The following is an 18,149-nucleotide window of genomic DNA, read 5'->3' as shown; positions in this document are numbered from 1 at the left end:
TTTGGGCAAATAACTGAGAATATGTAGCGATACATCGTGCCCTTAGCTGTTGGATGACAAAGATAGCTACAGCGTGGCAAGGATTCGTATGGATTGGAGAGGGCTTTTCCCCAGGCTTTAATCTCAAAACTAATCCCAACAATTTGGGAAACAAAAAAATCGTTCAGACTCTATTTTTGACCCGGTAGCTTGTAAATCTCTCTCTGCTTCGGCTGTCCCGTCTGCTTCTTGTCGGCTCCTCCCTAAGAGGTGGAGTTTCTCAGGAGACTTCCATAAAGAGGGAAAGAGGAGGAAGGTTCTTTCCTCTCTAGGAGGGTTTCCTGGCTTTTTTTTTTTATATATATCGAGGGAAACGACAAGCAGAGAGGAAGCAACAGGGTGTGATTCGTGCCACAACTGCTGCTCACAGGTAAAGAAATAAGTGTAATTGCTTCCTAAGAAGTAGAATGACATCGTAAACGGCTCAGCTGAAATACCTGGGAGCTGCGGTCGAGCAGCGCTCCGGTTGTGTGGTGCTGGTTTTGCCACAGGTTGGGATGTTCAACCAACTGCCACGGAAATCTCCCTTTACCCCTTCGTTTTCCCTGGGCTAAAGAAAAGTAGAAATGGGCTAAAAATCAGCTCCTGGGTTGTGGTTTTGTTTGTAGTGAGAAATAGTTCAGGGTTTGGGTTTTTTAAATATTTGTAGGGGTTGGCATTTTTTCTAACCATAATGTTGACAAAGAAAAAAAAAAATAGAAGTTTGGAATCTTTCTGTGCAGATTATAACCAGCAGCTGCGTTTTCTTTTGTTTGTTTGGGTTTTTCCCCCTTCCATATGCTTTCCTTAGCTGTTTGATGTTCCTGGTAGTGTCAAACCTTCTTAGCAGCTGAGTTTTCACTTGAGAGAAGAGGTTTTAGAACCACTTCAGTTGGAACAAACACCCTTTGAATGTTGCTTTTGAAGCATTTGCTTACTGAGGCTGGAAACAAAGTGACTTCCTAATGCATGGATGGCTTTATTTGGTTAAATGATATTAAACAAGTACTACTTGTAGTGGCACCTTTTTTGATGGCAGCACGAGGTGGATATATATACAATCCTTCGTATACAGAAAAACTTACAAAGCTGTTATTGCTCTATCTTGACACAGGTTGAAACCTAAACAGAACTCATGTTATATGGATCACCAAGAAAACTCCTTTGTCCTGCCAGGAGAATGCAGAGTCAAACTGGTAACCCAGGAGGAAATTTCCCAAATTAGGCTCCAGTAGGAAAATAATTAGGAAGGGAACAAGGCAAAGGACTGAGGTGCTAGTGGAACCATTGAAGTGGAGGTGACACAGGTGTTTACTCAGCAAAGGTAGATATTCTCACTTGGGTTGGAAGTGTAATGTGCTGTAGGTGGTGCTGGGTGTGCAAAGGGAACCAGTGGGATGTTAAGATGGTGTAAGCCTCTTACCCAATGCATGTAAGAGGGATTTAATGCCTGTTTCACTGCTGGATCCCCTGTTGCAGGCATCTCCTTGTTCACTGCTGGTGTGTAATTCCTTGGTTTGCATGTTCCTTTTCCCTTGGTGTGCAATTCCTGGGTTTAAGCACTCCCTATGCTATTTGTGTCCATTAACAACATGGTGTTACCTTTTCCCAGGGCATAAATCACAGTGCAGCTTGATCTATCAACTCATAAGGTATTTGCCCTCCACATGCTTTTGATTTATTGTAGCTCATGATGTCTTGTACTTTTGCAGAGGAATCTGTTGGGTTTTTTTAGCTCTTGGTGTTCCTGTGTGAAGTAAGTATTAATAGTGCCAAATTTACAGGTGGAGAAAGCAGCTGACTCTGCCTGTCAGACAGAAAGCTAATATTGGCTTTTCCAGTATTATCCTGAGCTTTTACTACCAGAAGTCTCATATTAAATATGATAAAAGTATTTTAAAAGATGTAATCACATCACTCAATAGAATCCTGTAATTCTATAGAATTAATATGCTTGTTTCCTCATGTTTTCATTCCTTTATCCATTTTAGTAAATACTTCACCTGTTGGGAATCAATGTTACTAATCCACGAGGAAAAACGTGCATGATCAGGGGCAGTCAAAGAGCCAAAGCTGCCTAAAGGGCTCTTCAAATGTCCAGGTCAGGGTCCCCCTGTAAACCTTGGAAGGACCCCTCAGTGACTGAGATTTAGGTGTTTCCATTGCTATTATCACAGCTGCTGGAAATAGAAACAAAACAGAGTAAATGTGAGTTAACTCTTGCTAATTGTTTGGATCCTGCAGAGTTTTTTGAGTAGCCTAGACCACTTTTAAGGTGGGAGGCCTCCATGCAGGGGGTGAGCTGATCCATTGAACACTTCCCTTCCACAGCACTCCCTAACCTGGGCCCAGGGGGAAGCTTTACTGCAGCAATTGCTATTTGATTTTCTAAACCAGATGGAATAGAGTAAGAAAAGAACCACAAACAAAACAACCCAGGCCCAGGTGGGGAGCACAGCTGACGTGAGCAGCCTGGCCTGCAGGCAGCAGGCGAGCTCCTCTGCCCTGTTAACCCTGTGACAAGGCTGCACTTGTCCTGAGGGAAGTCACTGAGCAGAACAGCATTCAGCGCTGCTCCAGCGCAGCTTTGCTTGGGCACTTGCAACCTGAGGAATCACGCCAGAAAAACCGCGACCCCTGCGGTTCCAGTGAGGTAAGATCACCCCGTAATTCGAGTAAGAGAACCCGGAGCGGCGCGGTCGATCCCACAGACCTTCTCTGCAGAGGAAGCCCTGAGGCGAACGAGGCGGCCTGCCTCCTCCTGTCCTCCGTGCCCGAAGGACGGCGGCCGAAAACCTCGACGGGACGGGGAGCTGGCGGGGCAGCCCCGTCCCTAGGGATGGCCCGGGGAGGGCTGGGGCTCCCGCAGCGCTGCGGGAAGAAGCGCGGAGCGGGAAGGGCGGACGGGCCGCCCCGCCAGGCCGCGCCTTTCCCGCCCAGCGCCCGGCCGGGGGGCGGAGCCAGCCCGAGTCCTCCAGGGGCCGTGCGCAAACGGGGCCGCGCTCCAGGCTGCCGTTGGCCGCCAGCTCGGTCTCTATGGAAACGGGGGCGGAGCGGCCCCGCCCAGCGCTCCGGAGCGGCTGCGAGGAGGAAATGGCGGCTGGGCTCGGCTGAGGGGCTCGGCGGCGAGATTTTCCCCCCCACACACACACGCCCCGTCCCCGCGGTGAGTGAAGGAGGCAGCCGGAGGAGCACCGGGACGGGAGGAGAAAGGGAGCGGGGCCGCCGCCGGCGCGGCGGAGGGGTCGCGGAAAAGAGGCGGCGGCCTCCTCCGGCCTGGACGCCTTTGGGCTCGACTAGAAAATGGAGGCGGGCGGGCGGTGCGGGTCGGGGAGGCCGGAGGAGGGAGGGAGGCAGGGAGGGAGAGGGGCGGCGAGGCCTGTTTTCAGGGGACCGTCGGTGCGGCTGCAGGGCGCGGGCACGTCGGAGGCCTGGCCCGGTTCCAGCGGAGGTCGGCGACTCAATGCGGGGGCCCCGGAGGAAGCTAAAGCCGCCGCCCCATAAGCTCCTGCCGTGGTTGGGCCGGAGCGGAGAGGACGCCCTCCCCGGGCGGAGCGGGCAGGAAGGCGGGCTCCTCCATGTTGTGGGGAGAGGAGAGGACGGTTGTGCTCTGAGGCGATCGATGCCATACTCAAGCTGACGCCGGCAAGCTTCTCCCTGACGTCACGACCGACTTTAACCGCCTTTCTCGTTCTTTTTCACCGTTACCCTGGTACCGGACGAGGGGTTCTCCGCCGCAGCCCCCGGGGGCGGCTGGTGCGGGGGTAGCGACCCTCACCGGGACGCTGCTCTTCGCCTGAGGGGCCTCCAAAAACCCAAGCGAAACCTCTTTCTGGGGCTGGGGATTTGCAGAGTGGGGGATTAAGGCTTAACCTGCCTCGGGGCGATAGTTATTTTCTCTGGGAGGTGGAGGCGTGATCTCCGTATTGGTGAGTTAAACCAGAAAGTGGAACTTTATCACCTTCTGGTGACTTTCTTGTAGAGGAAAGGAAGAGGGGTTGCATTTTTAGACAGTAGTAATTGCAGGCCGGCTTTAAATATTCAGGACATTCCCTATACCCCACCCCTTGCATTAATCTACTTAAATACTGTCCCTTGGAGGTGATGGGAGTTTGGAGCTGTTTGCTTGGCTTGCACAAAGCTATTCTTTGGCCAATTTTTTTTTCATTCAGTTAAGTAGTTTTCAGTTTATACCTCCAAGTGATATATTTTAGTAGTGGCTTAAGAAAATCTTACCGGCTTAGCTTGTAATTTCTAACTGGGAAAGAGCATGAAAATCGTCTGTAACATATACCAAAAATGTATGTGTGTTGCACTCTTCCTGCTGTTTGTATGTCCAGTAATTCGTAAGTGTAACATGCTGTTTTTCTTGCATGGGCTTTCATGTTTTCTTTCTAGGAACTTCAGGGAGACAAAAATGCTAATTCCTTTTACCTAGTTCAAAAGGATGTATATAGCATTCATAATTTCCCTGTTTTGTTTTGTTGTGTTTTGTTTTTTCCTCTGGGTAATCTGTTTCAGACCTTTTGCAGAAACAGCTCTTTTGAGTACTTAATCATCACAGCCTTTTTAAAGTAAATGTTTTGGCAGCTGATATTCAGCTATATTTTGTTTTATGAGAATTTGTTCACTTTTTTTGTCTTTCTGTTTTATACAGTTTTCTTCTAAGTAGTAATTTTAATTGGTTTGGCTTCAACTGCCTTGCTGCTTGGATAAACAAAATTTACTAACTTTTTAAGCAGTTTAATTGCTGGTCAATGAAAAATGAGAATATGTAGTTACTAAGTGTAGCATATACTGTTAATTGTAATAGATATTTTGGGTTCTGCTCCACTTTTATGTATGCCAGCTGCTTGTTACCATTCTTTGACATTTGGAACTTCTATAGGAATAAATATAGAAGTATGCTCAAAATAGCTGTTCACTTAGGCCTTATATTTTTTTTTCTCCTTTGATGCTTCCAGAAACATATGGCACATAAAGGTTTTTTAATGCACTTCGGTGGACTAATAAAGGCTCATGCTAGCCTGCAGCTTTCTTGGAGAGCTTAGGACTTCTGTGATTTGCAAATAAGTCATTGTTGATTTTAAGATTGCCATTTAAATAATATTTTTTTACAAAGTTTGTGGCTTTCAGTTTTTCTAAGGGATATTTTAGTTTATTTCTATTGGTATGCAAATGAAGTATTTCCTCCACTGCAAATGAAATATGTATGGATTTAAAAACTTTCAAATCTAATATATATAATTCACACTGTGCTTTAGAGGGTGACAATTGAGATGTCTTTTGAGTTTAAAAAAACTCAAATCTCTGAAACTCCCAAAGCAATGCTGACAGATTTGTATGAATCCAGAATAGTAAATAATGTTGTATAAATATTTCCCAGTGTCTGATGGCCTCACCAAAAGGCCGTGTTTGTTCTACTTAACCCTGCTTCACTACTAAGATTTTCTGGCAGTAGATTGTTGTTTGTAGTTTAAGCCAGTCATTGTCTTCACAGTTGTAACTTACAGCTGTGGGATTTTAATTTTATACAGCCTGAAATTTCATCTAGAAATACTAAGTGGAGAGAGGAAGGGCAAGGATTGTAGGAGTTAGGCTGAGTGTTTATAAAATTGCACTGGTAAAAATGGAAGGAAGGGACTGTGCTTGGCAAGATTAGCTAGGCCGACAGAAGTGGTGGTGGTTGCACTAGTTCTGTTCTCTGGTACACTTTTTCTGCCCGGTGTCTCTCCTAGTTCTGTAAGTAATAGGACAGTGGTAGGAGATTTAAGGAAAGTATTTTAATATTAAAAAGATGCCTAGTTTACACAAGAACTGGTTGATTTTTGTGTGTGTGCGCTGTCAGGTCTTCTCACTAGGAGAATCTTCAGTCAGCTGTCAGTTAATGCTTTGAGGGCAGTACTACTATTCAGTTTTTATCTAATACAAATTTTGAAATAAGTGAACACTTCACTTCTCATGTTATATTTGAGCTCACTTTTTACAAATTAAATAAGGAGGGGAAAGTGTAAAAACACTGGATTTTTTTTTTTCCCTCAACAGTTGTGCTGATAGGGTCTGAAATGATAATCCTGCAGTTGTTTTGAGTCCATTTCCATGTACACAGTTTTAACTGGCAACAATAGCTAGACATGCCAGAGGATAGAGATACTTTAAGTATAATGTAAAACTAACATTTTTCATATAATAGTTTACAGTGTGTATCCAGTTTATGTACTGTTGTAATGCCAACTGCATAAAAAAACTGTACAACTTTACTAGGTTCTGTAAAAATGTTTGAGGAGGGATTTTTGAGTACAGTGTAAGTATTCAAGCTGAAATTTACCAATTGTAGAATTGTAATCTTGTATGTTTAAAAACAAAGAAGCTGTGGGATGTTGAAGAGTTAAACTGCAAGGTTCTGGGACTTGGCTTGATTAACTGTTACTGTTCAGTTAACAGCCATGAAGAAGTAATTTTTTTGCTACTTCAGTGGAAGAATGCCAGGTTTTAAAATCACCTTTCCAAAGCGTGTTCTTTCCTCAGCAGTTGCTGAAAATGTATTTTCAGTATTGCTGAAGTGGTCAAGTTCAACAGCAGGAATTGAAAATTAGGGAAATAAGTAGTATATATTTGTAAAATATTTTAATTCAAGGTGATGGAGAATGAGTGGTGAAGATACTGTGTATTGATTAATACTCAGTAGCAAAAGTTTTTAATTGATATTTGTGTTGCCCAAACTTAGGACCATGGCTTGTAAAACTGACCTTTAGAAGGTTTCTTGTACAAAGATGGTTATGTTTGGGCCACAGAAAACTGCCTTTCTGGTTCTTTTTTCTTAACCTGTATTGAAGGAAGAAAGAAAAATGTTAAGTACACTTGATTCTGCTCACAGCTTTTCTTTATGAGCAAAATCTATTTGTTTCCTCAGTTTTGCTCGTATTGTTCAGACCCTGAGAGAAGAAGTAAACCTGACCAAAAAGTTCCATTTTATTTTGTTGTCTTTGGGTAGATGATAATTGTTAGGGCAGCATCAGCTTACTCAGAAGAATGTGAATAAAGGCTTTGGAAGGCATTACAGGAGTAGCAAAAAAGCCAAGTGTTGGTCTCATAGTGGACCAGTCTCTGCCTGGTCTTTAAAGCATTTGTGAAGCTCTGGACTAGAAAATATCAATGGCATCTATAGAACACTTTTGTCCCCTCTTACAATTAATGTTTCCTCAAATGCAGGAGACACTAAACTGAATATGAATTTTGTTCATCAAACACAATGATGTGCCTAGAGGTTGGAGGATGTGCCTAGCTGTAAGCTCCTTATGTTGAGTTTTGTCATTCACTGAAGTACCACCTGAGCAGTTGTCAGCTACTCTTCTCTCCCCAGCTAACAGAGCTGTGCTGGCAAAAACTTGAACAGGTACACCAGTGTCTTAGAATTTTTTGCTGATGTAGATATTTTCATTCAAGGAATTTGAACTTTGAAAGCTTTGCTTCCTTCCTCCTGAGATAAACTGCTTCCCTACTTGGAAGATATTCCCTTGTGTTGGTATTGTGTGCAACCACAGTGATAAAATTGCTCACCAGGATGGTGCATGCCTGCTTCCCCCACCCTGCAAACAGACTGACTCACACAGGTAAAAGTACAGTTTTGCAGGTGTAGTTACTCCAGCATGAGGTGCTTGTGCCAGCACAGCTCTCTGGGTGAGGGATTGCACCCCTTAAGACTCCTGGCTTGCACAACTGTGCCTGTGAACATCTGGAGTGTAGATATAAATATTGTTATTAAATACAGTTTTCATGTTTGCTGGATTTCTGGTGGACCTGCTGCTGAAGTGCCTCAAATGTTTTCCATGAGAAATTTGCTACCTGGCCGAGTTCAGCTGTGGGAACTTCACTCTGGTTCTGAGTTTTGCTACTTGTGCAGAATAAAACACACTCGTACTACCTGGTGCCGTTCTCATTCTGCTGCACTGCCTACTGAGCGGTCCATCCCTTTGTGATTGCTGAGTATTCTGATCTTGTATCATGCAGTCTGAAGTAAGAAATACTTTTTTTTTTAATGCTTTGTTTGGGGAGATGATTTTTTAGTCTGAAAACCATCAAAATAAACGTGTGTCTTGTTTTGCACAAACTACTTGATGCATTTTTGCTTGGAGTAGTTATACCATACTGTAGAGTCACACAGTGTCTTTTCAGTCTAAACTGCTGCTGTGCTTGGGTCTGCTGGGTGTGCATGGGAACGTGGCTCTCTGTGTACACATTAAATTCAACACTTGCAGGGGGTCCCACATTCACTGCCAAGGGGCAGGATTGCTGTCCTGTGTGTGCAGCTTTCCATCCTGTGAGGCAGTGGCCTTCTTGTGAGGCTTGCAGAAGGTAAGTGAGTAGTCTGACAAATGATGGAGAGGGTGGTGGTGTATATATTAGTTTCAGAGATACAGTAGAGAGGGTTTATGATAATGGATGATGAAAGACATTTTAATTTGGAAAGGTTAATTTCTTTGTTATTACAAGCACAGAGACCAAATGAATGTATTTATTGTTCTGAAGAAAAGCTATTGCTTTGACTTGGAATGAGTCTATTTGCTTAGTGATTTTCAACAACCTAACAGCTTATTTTTTCTACAAAGTTGATTGTTAGTTTACAATATTTCTTCAATACCTTCTTACAATACCTTTCTCAAGTGAAAAGAAGTGATCTGGGGAAATTTATAAATAAATTGAGCCTCATTTTTCATGACAGAAAAACCTGGAAGAAAATTGAGCACTTATTTCTACATATTTGGGAAAAAAAGTAGTTAATTTTTACACTTTAAATCTGATTACTTGATTGTCATCATCACTGCATGTTGGTAGTACTTGGTATGATGTAAAAGTGCACTTAATGGGTTCTCCTTTACTAAGACAGGCAAAGTGTTCTACACTGTACCCTGGACACCTGAAATAATGTTTCAGCACCAAAGAAGAGCTGCATTTGAAGTCAAAGTGCAAACCACATGACTTCATTGAAATGAGTTCCAGGGGTGTCTGGTGGTAGAAGGGTGGTAGGGACAGATACCACTGAATTATTTGTCATAACACATCATGACACCACGAAGTCTTACAGTACCTTCCAAGGTTTCTTGAAGAAATGTCAGTGAGTTTGGGGAAGGGGTCTCAGCAGAGGTGCAGAAGCCTCTGAATTATTCCCTGCCCCTGGAAGATCCAGTCAGGTCAGTGTGCTCAGTTGTCTATGGGAGCTTTCCCCTCACATTGGAGACTGCTGTGATGTGGACACCATCACACACTTTCTTTGCACAACCTTAAAAGAGTTCAGATTGTCCTCTGGTGCAACTACTGGGGCAGCCTGATCTCCCATGCTAATCAAATCAGTTCCATTACATTTGGTAGGGACCTAGCTGGAGTACTACCCAACACTGACAAGTGAGTCTATCCAAGTACTGGAACCTCCCTTTGTAAAGGGAGTTGGGTAGGTGAGGGGAAAAGCAGCAGGTCTCGGTGGAAGGGTGTGACTCGAGTCTGTATTGTGGATGTTCAGTGGTGCCATCCCTGACACATTATTATCTTGTGGTATGTGCATCTGGGGTTAAAATACTGTTTTGATACTAAGAACTTACCTTAAAACTGTGTCTTGGTGATGCTTTGTCCTAATTTGGCTCTGTAGCAGAGTTTATATTTGCGTAGAGTTATTACTGCTGTATGCCGTGTTGAAGAAGAGTGCCCATTTCTTAAATTAGGATGGGTTATTTGTGAGGAGCATGTCTGTACTGAATTGTGTAGTGCTGAATCTACACTGTGCAAATTTGAAAGCTTATTAATGGATTATTTTAAAAATGAGACTAATTGATTGACTCTAGGATAGGAAAGAATTAATTACCACTTTGAAGTTGTTAATATTGCGGGTATATGCGGTAGATTTGTTTATAATCTCAGAATTAATTCAGTTTGTTTAATGATAGGCAGCAAAACATTTACAGATAAGTGTTACAGTTTTTGTAACATTATTTCTCTTTGTTATTATTCTGCCAAGGCCAATTGTAAGCAGTGACATACTTTGATTTTCTGCAAAGTTTATTTTTAACACCATCTTTCAAATATAAACTTATTTTTCATAGAATCTTTGCGTTTATCAGGGATGTCTGGGCTTTTGACCTTGAACTGCAGCAGTCAAGTTATGAGATAGCAAATTCTTTGGGGCACTGGGTTGGAGTTCAGGAACACAACAGTTTTCTTTCCCCGTACCTAGACTTGAGCCTTGCAACTTCTGCCTCTCTCACTCTCAACTCCCTTTGCTTCTCTTGTCAGGCCCATTTCACAAGTTTTTGAAAAGCATTTTTTTCCTTCTTCCAGAAGGAAGAGACTTAAATCAGTAAGCAGTGGATACTTTTATATAAAAATAATACACAGTGTATGAGCTTTGCCTGGTCCTCTGGTTGTCCTTTCTCTGGGGATTCTCTCAGATGAGCAGATGGAGGGAGCTGCCTTGCAGCCCCGTGTACGTGGCTTCCCCCAGTGCTGGCCCAGAACCTGTGTCCTGCTGTTCTTGGGGGTCAATGGATTGTACCTTTTGTCCATGGTCTGAATGGAACTGCTCACTTATGCACAAAGTAGGTTTTGCCCTTCTGACATCCTTTGGGCTGCTTTTCTAATGCTTCTTTATGCAAGGGATTAATTTTGCTGCTGCTTAGTAGAAAGAGTGCAGGTTTCCCAAGCAGAGATTAAAAGTAATTTTCTTTCGGATCGGTCTTCTGAGTGGGAGGGGCATCAACTAAGTCATACCAACATTTTTTATTTGCATAAGAAATTATGTTATCAGATAATATTTTTTCTCGCATGATACTAATATATTTGCTTATTAGGAATTTTTTAACACTTAAAGGAGGCATAGGCCAAGCTCAGTGAGCAAGCAGAGTCAACTGTGATTGGAATCACTGTTACATAATTCTGGAAAGGATGCTTTCTGTCCTGTTTATAACATCCTACAGTTTCTTTTATATTTAAGAAGCCTGCCCTGGATATTTTGGTTGTAGCCAATTACCTTGTCTGTCGAGCCCTCTAAGAAGAAACAGAAAAATGTAACTGAAAGCCAGTTACAAGTAATTTTAAATACTGGCATAAACTGGATTTGTGTCAAGACGTGGATATGAAAAAACTGGTCTCTGATAAATGATACCTGCTTTTAGAAGCTAAAAGGTATGACTCAGACTTTGAATTTCTTTGCAGATGCAAAGTCTTCTATCTTCTCATGAACCCTAGTTTCCAGAAAGTTACTGAACCAGCCTAGATGTGTCTCTGGAGTCCCAGCAGGAACAAAAACATTCTGGCATTATCAGTCCCAGCTTACTGAAGGAGAAAAAAAAAAAAAAATCAGTAAAAGTGACTTCATCCTGGCTCAAACCAGGGCATTTGCCCATTAGGGTTGGTTGAGATGTGGAGATACTGATCTCAATCTGTAATTTTTGGTTATTTGTTGAGTTTGCCTGTGTCTAAAAATATAAATACAAAAAGATGGGGAAGTGTTTGTGTTCTTTAAAAGCTTTGCTCTGTCATCATCAGATTAAGATGTTATATTGAGGCATCTTAAAAAGATTTAGTGAAGTCAGCATCAGCAGATCCAGGTGTCTTCAAGCTTCCTGTCCTGCAGTTAACATCTCTCAGCCCTGTCTGATTGGCACAGATAATCTTTCTTCCTTTTTGTTTGAGATTTGTAACCTGTTGAGTTACAAAGATGGCAGTAGGTATCAGGATGCTTTTCTTGAGGTTTTAAGGTTTTGTCTGACTGCAAGAGGGAGTGAGATAACAAACTTTCTCTGTTGTTTAATAAGGGCATGTTGGAGCATAGATTTTGATTATGTATTGTGTGTTTGTGAACAAGTGATAATGCAGTAGCAGGCTTTGGAATTTGGGAATATTTTTAATGTCTCTTCTTAAATTGGCTGCTGATACTGTTTCTGGAATTTCCTCAAGCCACATGTACTGAAAATCACACAGGTTTGCAGTAGTTAGAGAATCCACAGGGATGCTGAAAGTGAGAGATGGTTTCTGTAGTCTTAGAGAGGGGACAGCCCTTTGGTTTTGGGTTTGTCACTGCTTGAGAATTGTTGGCCAAATTGCAATTAAAAGTTTGACAGTTTTGTGATTTTTCTAGAATGGAATCCTTCTGTGCTTCAATTGGTTCTGGAATTTAGGTCCAGGATGAATTCAAGTACCTAACTTGTTTTAGGGAATGGAAACATTTTACCTGCAAACTAATACATTAATGTTTCTTGGCTTGAACCTTGTTCCTCAAGATACTGTGTGTCAGGTGGATGCTCCACTTTTAGTTAAGTGACTGCTGTGTTTCACTGGAGTGCTCACGTTATTGCAGTTTGCAGACTTGACTGAGTCTTGGCAGAGGACAGGCAATGAGATCCTGCAGGCTGAGGTGGGATGAGCCCCTGCTGCACGGGTGGTGTGTGCAGGTGTTGGACTAAAGCTGCAGGGAGCTACACCAGCTCAACCTGCTCAAGGGAACCTTGTTCTCCATCCCTGTTCTTGCATAGATTTACAATAGTTCTGATGTTCTTGGTTTTTTAATCCTTTTGGATTTTGGGGGAGTTCATTTCCTGCTGGATTCATAAGTTTATTGTGAAGGTGGGTATTTCTGGGGCAGAGAGATATGGGTGGATGTGGCCTAGGTCATGTAACTGAGTGTGGGAGAAGGGAGCAGGACGGTAGCAGCCAGAGTACTGCTAGATGAGGACTTGGTTCTTTGTAGTCCATAAATGTGGATTTAATAAGCACCGTGAATTGTTTGTTTAATGAGGACCTGCTGTGTATGTTATGTAACCATTTAAATCAACCTAGGGGTTGTGTTGGCAAAGCTTACTCATCTGTGAAGGGAGAAGTTTTTCCTTTAAGGAACACTTTATGTATAGTTGAACTTAAAAGCTTTTATATGTTTTTCACAGGTGAGATTGCTCATCACAGAAATTGTTAACCTAAGGAAAACCAGATGACTTTTCAAATAAGCAACAGTATATATGTTTGTTATTAAAATGATTTTGCCTTTGTCCATCATTTATGGGGATTTTTGCCTCAAATGTTTGAGGTACATAACATCCTTTGTAAAGGAGTTGTGGCAGAAAGGCAGGATGATGGGAATTGCATATCTGTAGGACTATAATTTCCCTAGAACTTCCAGTTTCAGAAACGTGATAAGTGTATTAGGAGGAACAGGATTAAGCTGATCATGGACGTTCAGTGTCTCTAACACAAGATAACGAGTTTGCTGCTTCAGCTCACAGTTCTGTCTGTATTTCAACTGCAGTTGAATATTTAACTTGAGAACAAACTGAATAAATGAACAAAAACTGATACTGAATTGGGAAGAGGAGCAGATATTTTAAGGCTTCCAAAGTTGTCTTATATTTCAGCTAATAGTTTTGCAGGCACTTAGAGTGCTTGCTTAGGCTAGGTTTAAAAGTCTAATTGTGAGTTAAGTTTTGTGCTTTTGTATTTTGATAACATTTGATTTTTCAGCTTCTTATAGGCATTTCAATTTAACCTGTGTTAAGTAGTTCTGCAAGAGCAGATTAATTTAAAATAAGTTTGAAATGTATTCTGTTTTGCATGAAAAACTATTTGGACTAAATGAGGAGAAAACTGAGATATTAAATAATAAGAGGAAACATTTTACAGCAAATAGCGGGGCTGCAATTCTAGTGTTTAAGTGTATTTAATTTTTATACCTGTCAAATTTGGAAGTATTTTTAAATTACAATTATGTTAATTTTTTTTCTGGAGAGGTAATAATGCAGGTAGTAATGATAACGTCCACAAATGCAATAAAAAGCATTATTCTTGCATAGAATATCTTAGTTTTCAATTTTTATTTGCATTAAAAATACTATTACACGTTGTATCAGAGCTGTAGACTGCGCACTGTGCAGTCTTCCCACTAGAGGGGGGTATGACCAACACAGTGGAATTTATTACTTTCCTTCAGCCAGAGTGTCTCCTGGGAAGGGAGAATGCCTGTTCCATTTTTGGAATGCTCTAGTGATACCAGCTCTGGCTCAGTCGTGATTGTACAGAACATGTTGCACACAGGGCCTTGAAAGCCCAGATACATAATTGTGCACTGTGAAGACAATCCTTTAGACAGTTTTTCTTTTAGTATGTTACTGGATAAGTTATTCAGATAGGATGCACTTCTTGCACGTTTTAAATGCATAATTTGTTTCATAGTCTAATGTTAGAGTTGAAGTGATTAGCTGACTTTCCCTCTTCCTTTAGGCGTATCACTTAAAAATTGCATGATGTGTGATCAGTTGGAGATTCTGAACAGGGAGATTGAAAGGTTATTGCACAACAGCAGCGTGGAAGAAGGCACTTTAAACTCAGAGTGTCCTCAGCCTTCAGTGACTGACTCCCTGGATGTAATCACAGATTCAGACAATGGACCTAAATTCATATTAGAGCAGGTATTCAATGCCATGAGATACAGCACCAGGGTCTTTCAAAGTGTTTTTTTCTACTGCCTTTTTTATTTTGTTGTATTTTTTCCTCCTCTTTTTGGAGTGCCTGAGGGAAAGGGTGTAGATTATGTAATCCTCAATAGAGAACGTGCAGGGGAAGGAAAATGCTGATGTGGATTTTGTTATACACTTATGTTTTTTTTCCTAATTCTACTTTGCCATAGTCTTGCAAATTTTTAGATGTATTGTTCATTAAATAACAGTGATCCACTGATGAAAATCAATTTTGGGGAGGGCTTTATCATTCTCCCTCTCCTGGCTTTTGACATATCATTGGAGAACACCTAGAGATGACAATTGCTTGGAAAGTAAGAAGTGTTTCTAAACAACAGAGATACTTTAAGAGTTGGGGGCTGGAGAAGTTTGAAAAAAAAGTCTTTAAAACGAAAACTCGGGCTGTGTACTTGCATGTCTATGAAGGATTATCTGATCTGTTCTTAAATTCTTGTGTCTCCCCACCTGGAGTATTAATAGTTTTTATTCCTTTGAAAGATTTATTAGTGTTTCAGTTAGTTCCTACACCTACTGTGGCAGTTTTTCTGCAGAATCTTGACACACTGAGTCTGTGTCCAGTATTGCTCTTTTGTCTTATTTTATAGGCCAGTTCAAAAGCGACTTTCTGTATTCTGTCCATCTAGTCCTCTTTTTCCTCCCAAATTCTTTTCCAGTTTTCTTGTAGTTTGGTAGACTATTTGGGGTTGAATGCAGGCATCTTCTTGTTCTCAAGCTCGGGTGCTGGGACCCCTGGGCTAAACAGGAGTTCATGTTCAGATACTTTAATGGCTTGTGATCTTGAAAAGATTTCCAAGGGAAAATGTGTTGCTTTTGATATGATCTGCTGTCCCTGAAAAAAAACTTCTGAAATTTTCTGTATTGCAAACCCTTACCAGTGAAAGGGACAATGATAAGGAATATCCCTTCATTCTGAAGCTCAACTCAATTCTAGTTTCTATAATCCCGCCTTGCAAAAGCACTGATTAGCCACTTAGATTTAAATCCTCAAAACTGCAGATGTTTTTTATGATTAAATTCAGTACAAACTGGTAAATCTCCCCTCCTGTAATCTTGGGCAGGCTCTGGAGTTTAAAAGCATTTCTGTGCTTTCATTACATGTTATGTGTTTATTAAATTTCATTCTCAGAATGATTTTAAACAGTGGAAATGGAATAGCGTGTTGATTGCAGTTTGTTACTGTTTTAGAAGTCTTAATGGGATCTAAATGAATTGATGAGAGTACAATTGTATTTTGTGTTTATTTCAAAGGTCTCAGCTGCGGGTAAGTCATGCAGGTGGTAGTTGCTTGACTTTTCTTTCCAGTTTCTGTGTCTTTCTGAAAGCAGAAAACTGTCAAAAAGGCAAAATAACAATTTGCTTTATAATGCAATAAAGGCAAAGCAATTCTGAATTATGTAAACAATACTAAGAGAAGTTCATAAATATGTCAGTGCCTTATTTTGTCTTTCCCCCCCCCACTAGGAGTCAGGAGGAAAAGGAGAATCCATAGTATTTGGTTCTGCTGACAACTCAGAGATTCTGTCTGGCACTTCTGAATCAGGATATTCAGCATGTGCTGGAAGGATAATGCTGAATGACTCTGATCCTTTGCTGCCCTCCTCTGGCTCTCCTTTTCACTCAGCTCTGCAGGGAGAAACCGTTCGAAACTCTAATGCTGTGTCAGGTAAAGCATATAGAGTATATTGAAGAGACTTCTTGTTTCTGTTTTATCTGGAATGTAAATCTCAGAATTTGAATTACCTCTGCTTGTAGCTTTTAACATTTCATCATCTTCCAAAACAGTAACTGTCTGTACTCCGTTTGGATGTTGTCTTGTCCTGCTCCTTGGTCTTTCCTACTGGTGCACACATGGTTCCTGTGTCCTTGTAAGGAGTGGAACTGCTGCAGGTTTTTCCCCAGACAAACACCAGGGAATAGGTTTATAATACAAAAGGGTTTTTATGAGAAACACTGGAATCCTAAAGCTGTTTAATAAAATGTGTCAGTCTAGTGTTCAAACCCTTACATTTAAGTTAGTGCTTTTTCTTTGAAGGAATTCAGTCAACTTTTTGTTGCTATTCAGTGACAACCAGTGGCTTGAAATTCAAGTTAAGTCTTTCTTATAGTAACATAATGAAGTTACATCTAAATACTTAATAATTATTTGGGCAATGAACACGTTTGAATCTGAGTTTTGAACCTTGTGTTTCTCATCAGTGTTTCAGAGTGAAGATAGTGGCATTCGTACTATGGAACAAGCTGTAAGTTCTCAACCAGTGCCATTGGAATCTGAATCTAACACTGACAACATGGAAAATAGTTCTCCTGGTAAGATTGCTTCCTTTTGAATTGTGTAGAAAATATGCTTATTTGTCCCTGGTTTATTTGCATGTGAATGTATGTGTATAAACGTTTTTATATAACTGAAGAGTTTGTAACAGCTGGATTTTGCTGGCACAGTGTTGAATGATGTACTTAATGCTACTGCTGTTGTATTGCATTCACAAGAAAGCATTTTATGTTTTCATGGTCATAAAATGAGGTGGAGATACAGATATGTTACCACAAAGACAATAAGACCACGCCGAAAAAAAAAACTTAAGAAAAACCACCTTCCTTCACCAACAGTTTAATCACAATTTCCTTGTTTTTAGCATCAGTTTTGGATGACAAAGGTGACCAAAGCAATGAGGAGGAACAAAAGGCTATCAAGCCTACAAGTAAGGAGTTCAGGAAAACCTGGGGCTTTCGAAGGACGACCATTGCGAAGCGAGAAGGTGCAGGTGATGCTGATGTGGACTCTAGTGAGCAGCAGCCACAGCAGCAGCAGCAAAGCTTAAACCTCAGGCGCAGTGGGCGGCAACCAAAGCGAACAGAAAGAGTGGAGGAATTCCTTACAACAGTGAGACGCAGAGGAAGGAGGAGTGTTCCTGTTGCTCTGGAAGATTCAAGTGAACCAGCATCCTGTCCAGCTACAGATGCTGAAACTGCTTCAGAGGACAGTGTTGAGAGCACTCCGGATACAAAGCCTGTAACTCGGAGGATTAGCACTAGGAGTTGTAAGGATCAGAAAGGCTCTAAAAGCAGATGCACAAAGGAGGAAGAGGAGGAGGAGGAAGAGGAGGAGGAGGAAGAGGAATTGGAGGCTGATACTTCTGATAGTGATAGTGATGGGTTAACACTAAAGGAACTGCAAACTCGACTAAGAAAGAAACGTGTTGAACGCAAACCTGTGCAGGTGACATTGAAGGATGTACAGATACGCCTGAGGAAAAGAAGTTCAGAACAAGAACCTGCAGAAACAGGTGATGTCCAATCTGAAAAGGAAGCTGAGTCTGAGTTGCCTGTCAAACAAGAGCCTGAGACTGCAGACCACACTGAGATTGCAAGTCAAGTGGTTGTGTCTGAGGAAGACACTGAAGATCTTCAGGTTCAGAAGGAGGTAAAGCCTGGCTTTGATGCAAAAGGGATCACAGATGAAGAACCTGAAAATGTGCCCAAAAGCAAACCTGAGTCTGAGATTTATGACCCCAACACACTGTACTGCATTTGTCGTCAGCCTCATAACAACAGGTAAGCAAAGGGTTCCACTGAAAACGTGATGCAAATCATTGGGACTTTTCTGTGGTGAAAAATTAA

At 41.5% G+C, this 18,149-nt stretch overlaps 1 protein-coding gene across 3 annotated transcripts in view; it reads left to right on the top strand.

Moving 5' to 3' along the window:
- The first annotated feature begins 300 nt into the window (after nucleotides 1–300).
- Nucleotides 301–18,149, top strand: part of DIDO1 (death inducer-obliterator 1) — a 53,709-nt gene continuing 35,860 nt past the window's right edge. The window contains exons 1-7 of one of the 3 annotated variants that reach the window (XM_051633343.1): nucleotides 301–409; nucleotides 1,133–1,342; nucleotides 1,631–1,670; nucleotides 2,010–3,184; nucleotides 15,993–16,194; nucleotides 16,728–16,838; nucleotides 17,165–18,083. In XM_051633343.1, coding sequence (XP_051489303.1) covers nucleotides 2,858–3,184; nucleotides 15,993–16,194; nucleotides 16,728–16,838; nucleotides 17,165–18,083 — 1,559 coding nt within the window. In that variant the 5' untranslated portion in view covers nucleotides 301–409; nucleotides 1,133–1,342; nucleotides 1,631–1,670; nucleotides 2,010–2,857. Of the gene's footprint in view, nucleotides 410–1,132; nucleotides 1,671–2,009; nucleotides 3,185–15,992; nucleotides 16,195–16,727; nucleotides 16,839–17,164; nucleotides 18,084–18,149 lie in introns of all 3 variants that reach the window. The other 2 variants (XM_051633345.1, XM_051633346.1) reach the window with 2 other exon arrangements.

This window comes from Apus apus, chromosome 15 (assembly GCF_020740795.1).
Source record: "Apus apus isolate bApuApu2 chromosome 15, bApuApu2.pri.cur, whole genome shotgun sequence".
Taxonomy (NCBI): domain Eukaryota; kingdom Metazoa; phylum Chordata; class Aves; order Apodiformes; family Apodidae; genus Apus; species Apus apus.
This window is presented reverse-complemented; position numbering and strand designations above follow the sequence as displayed.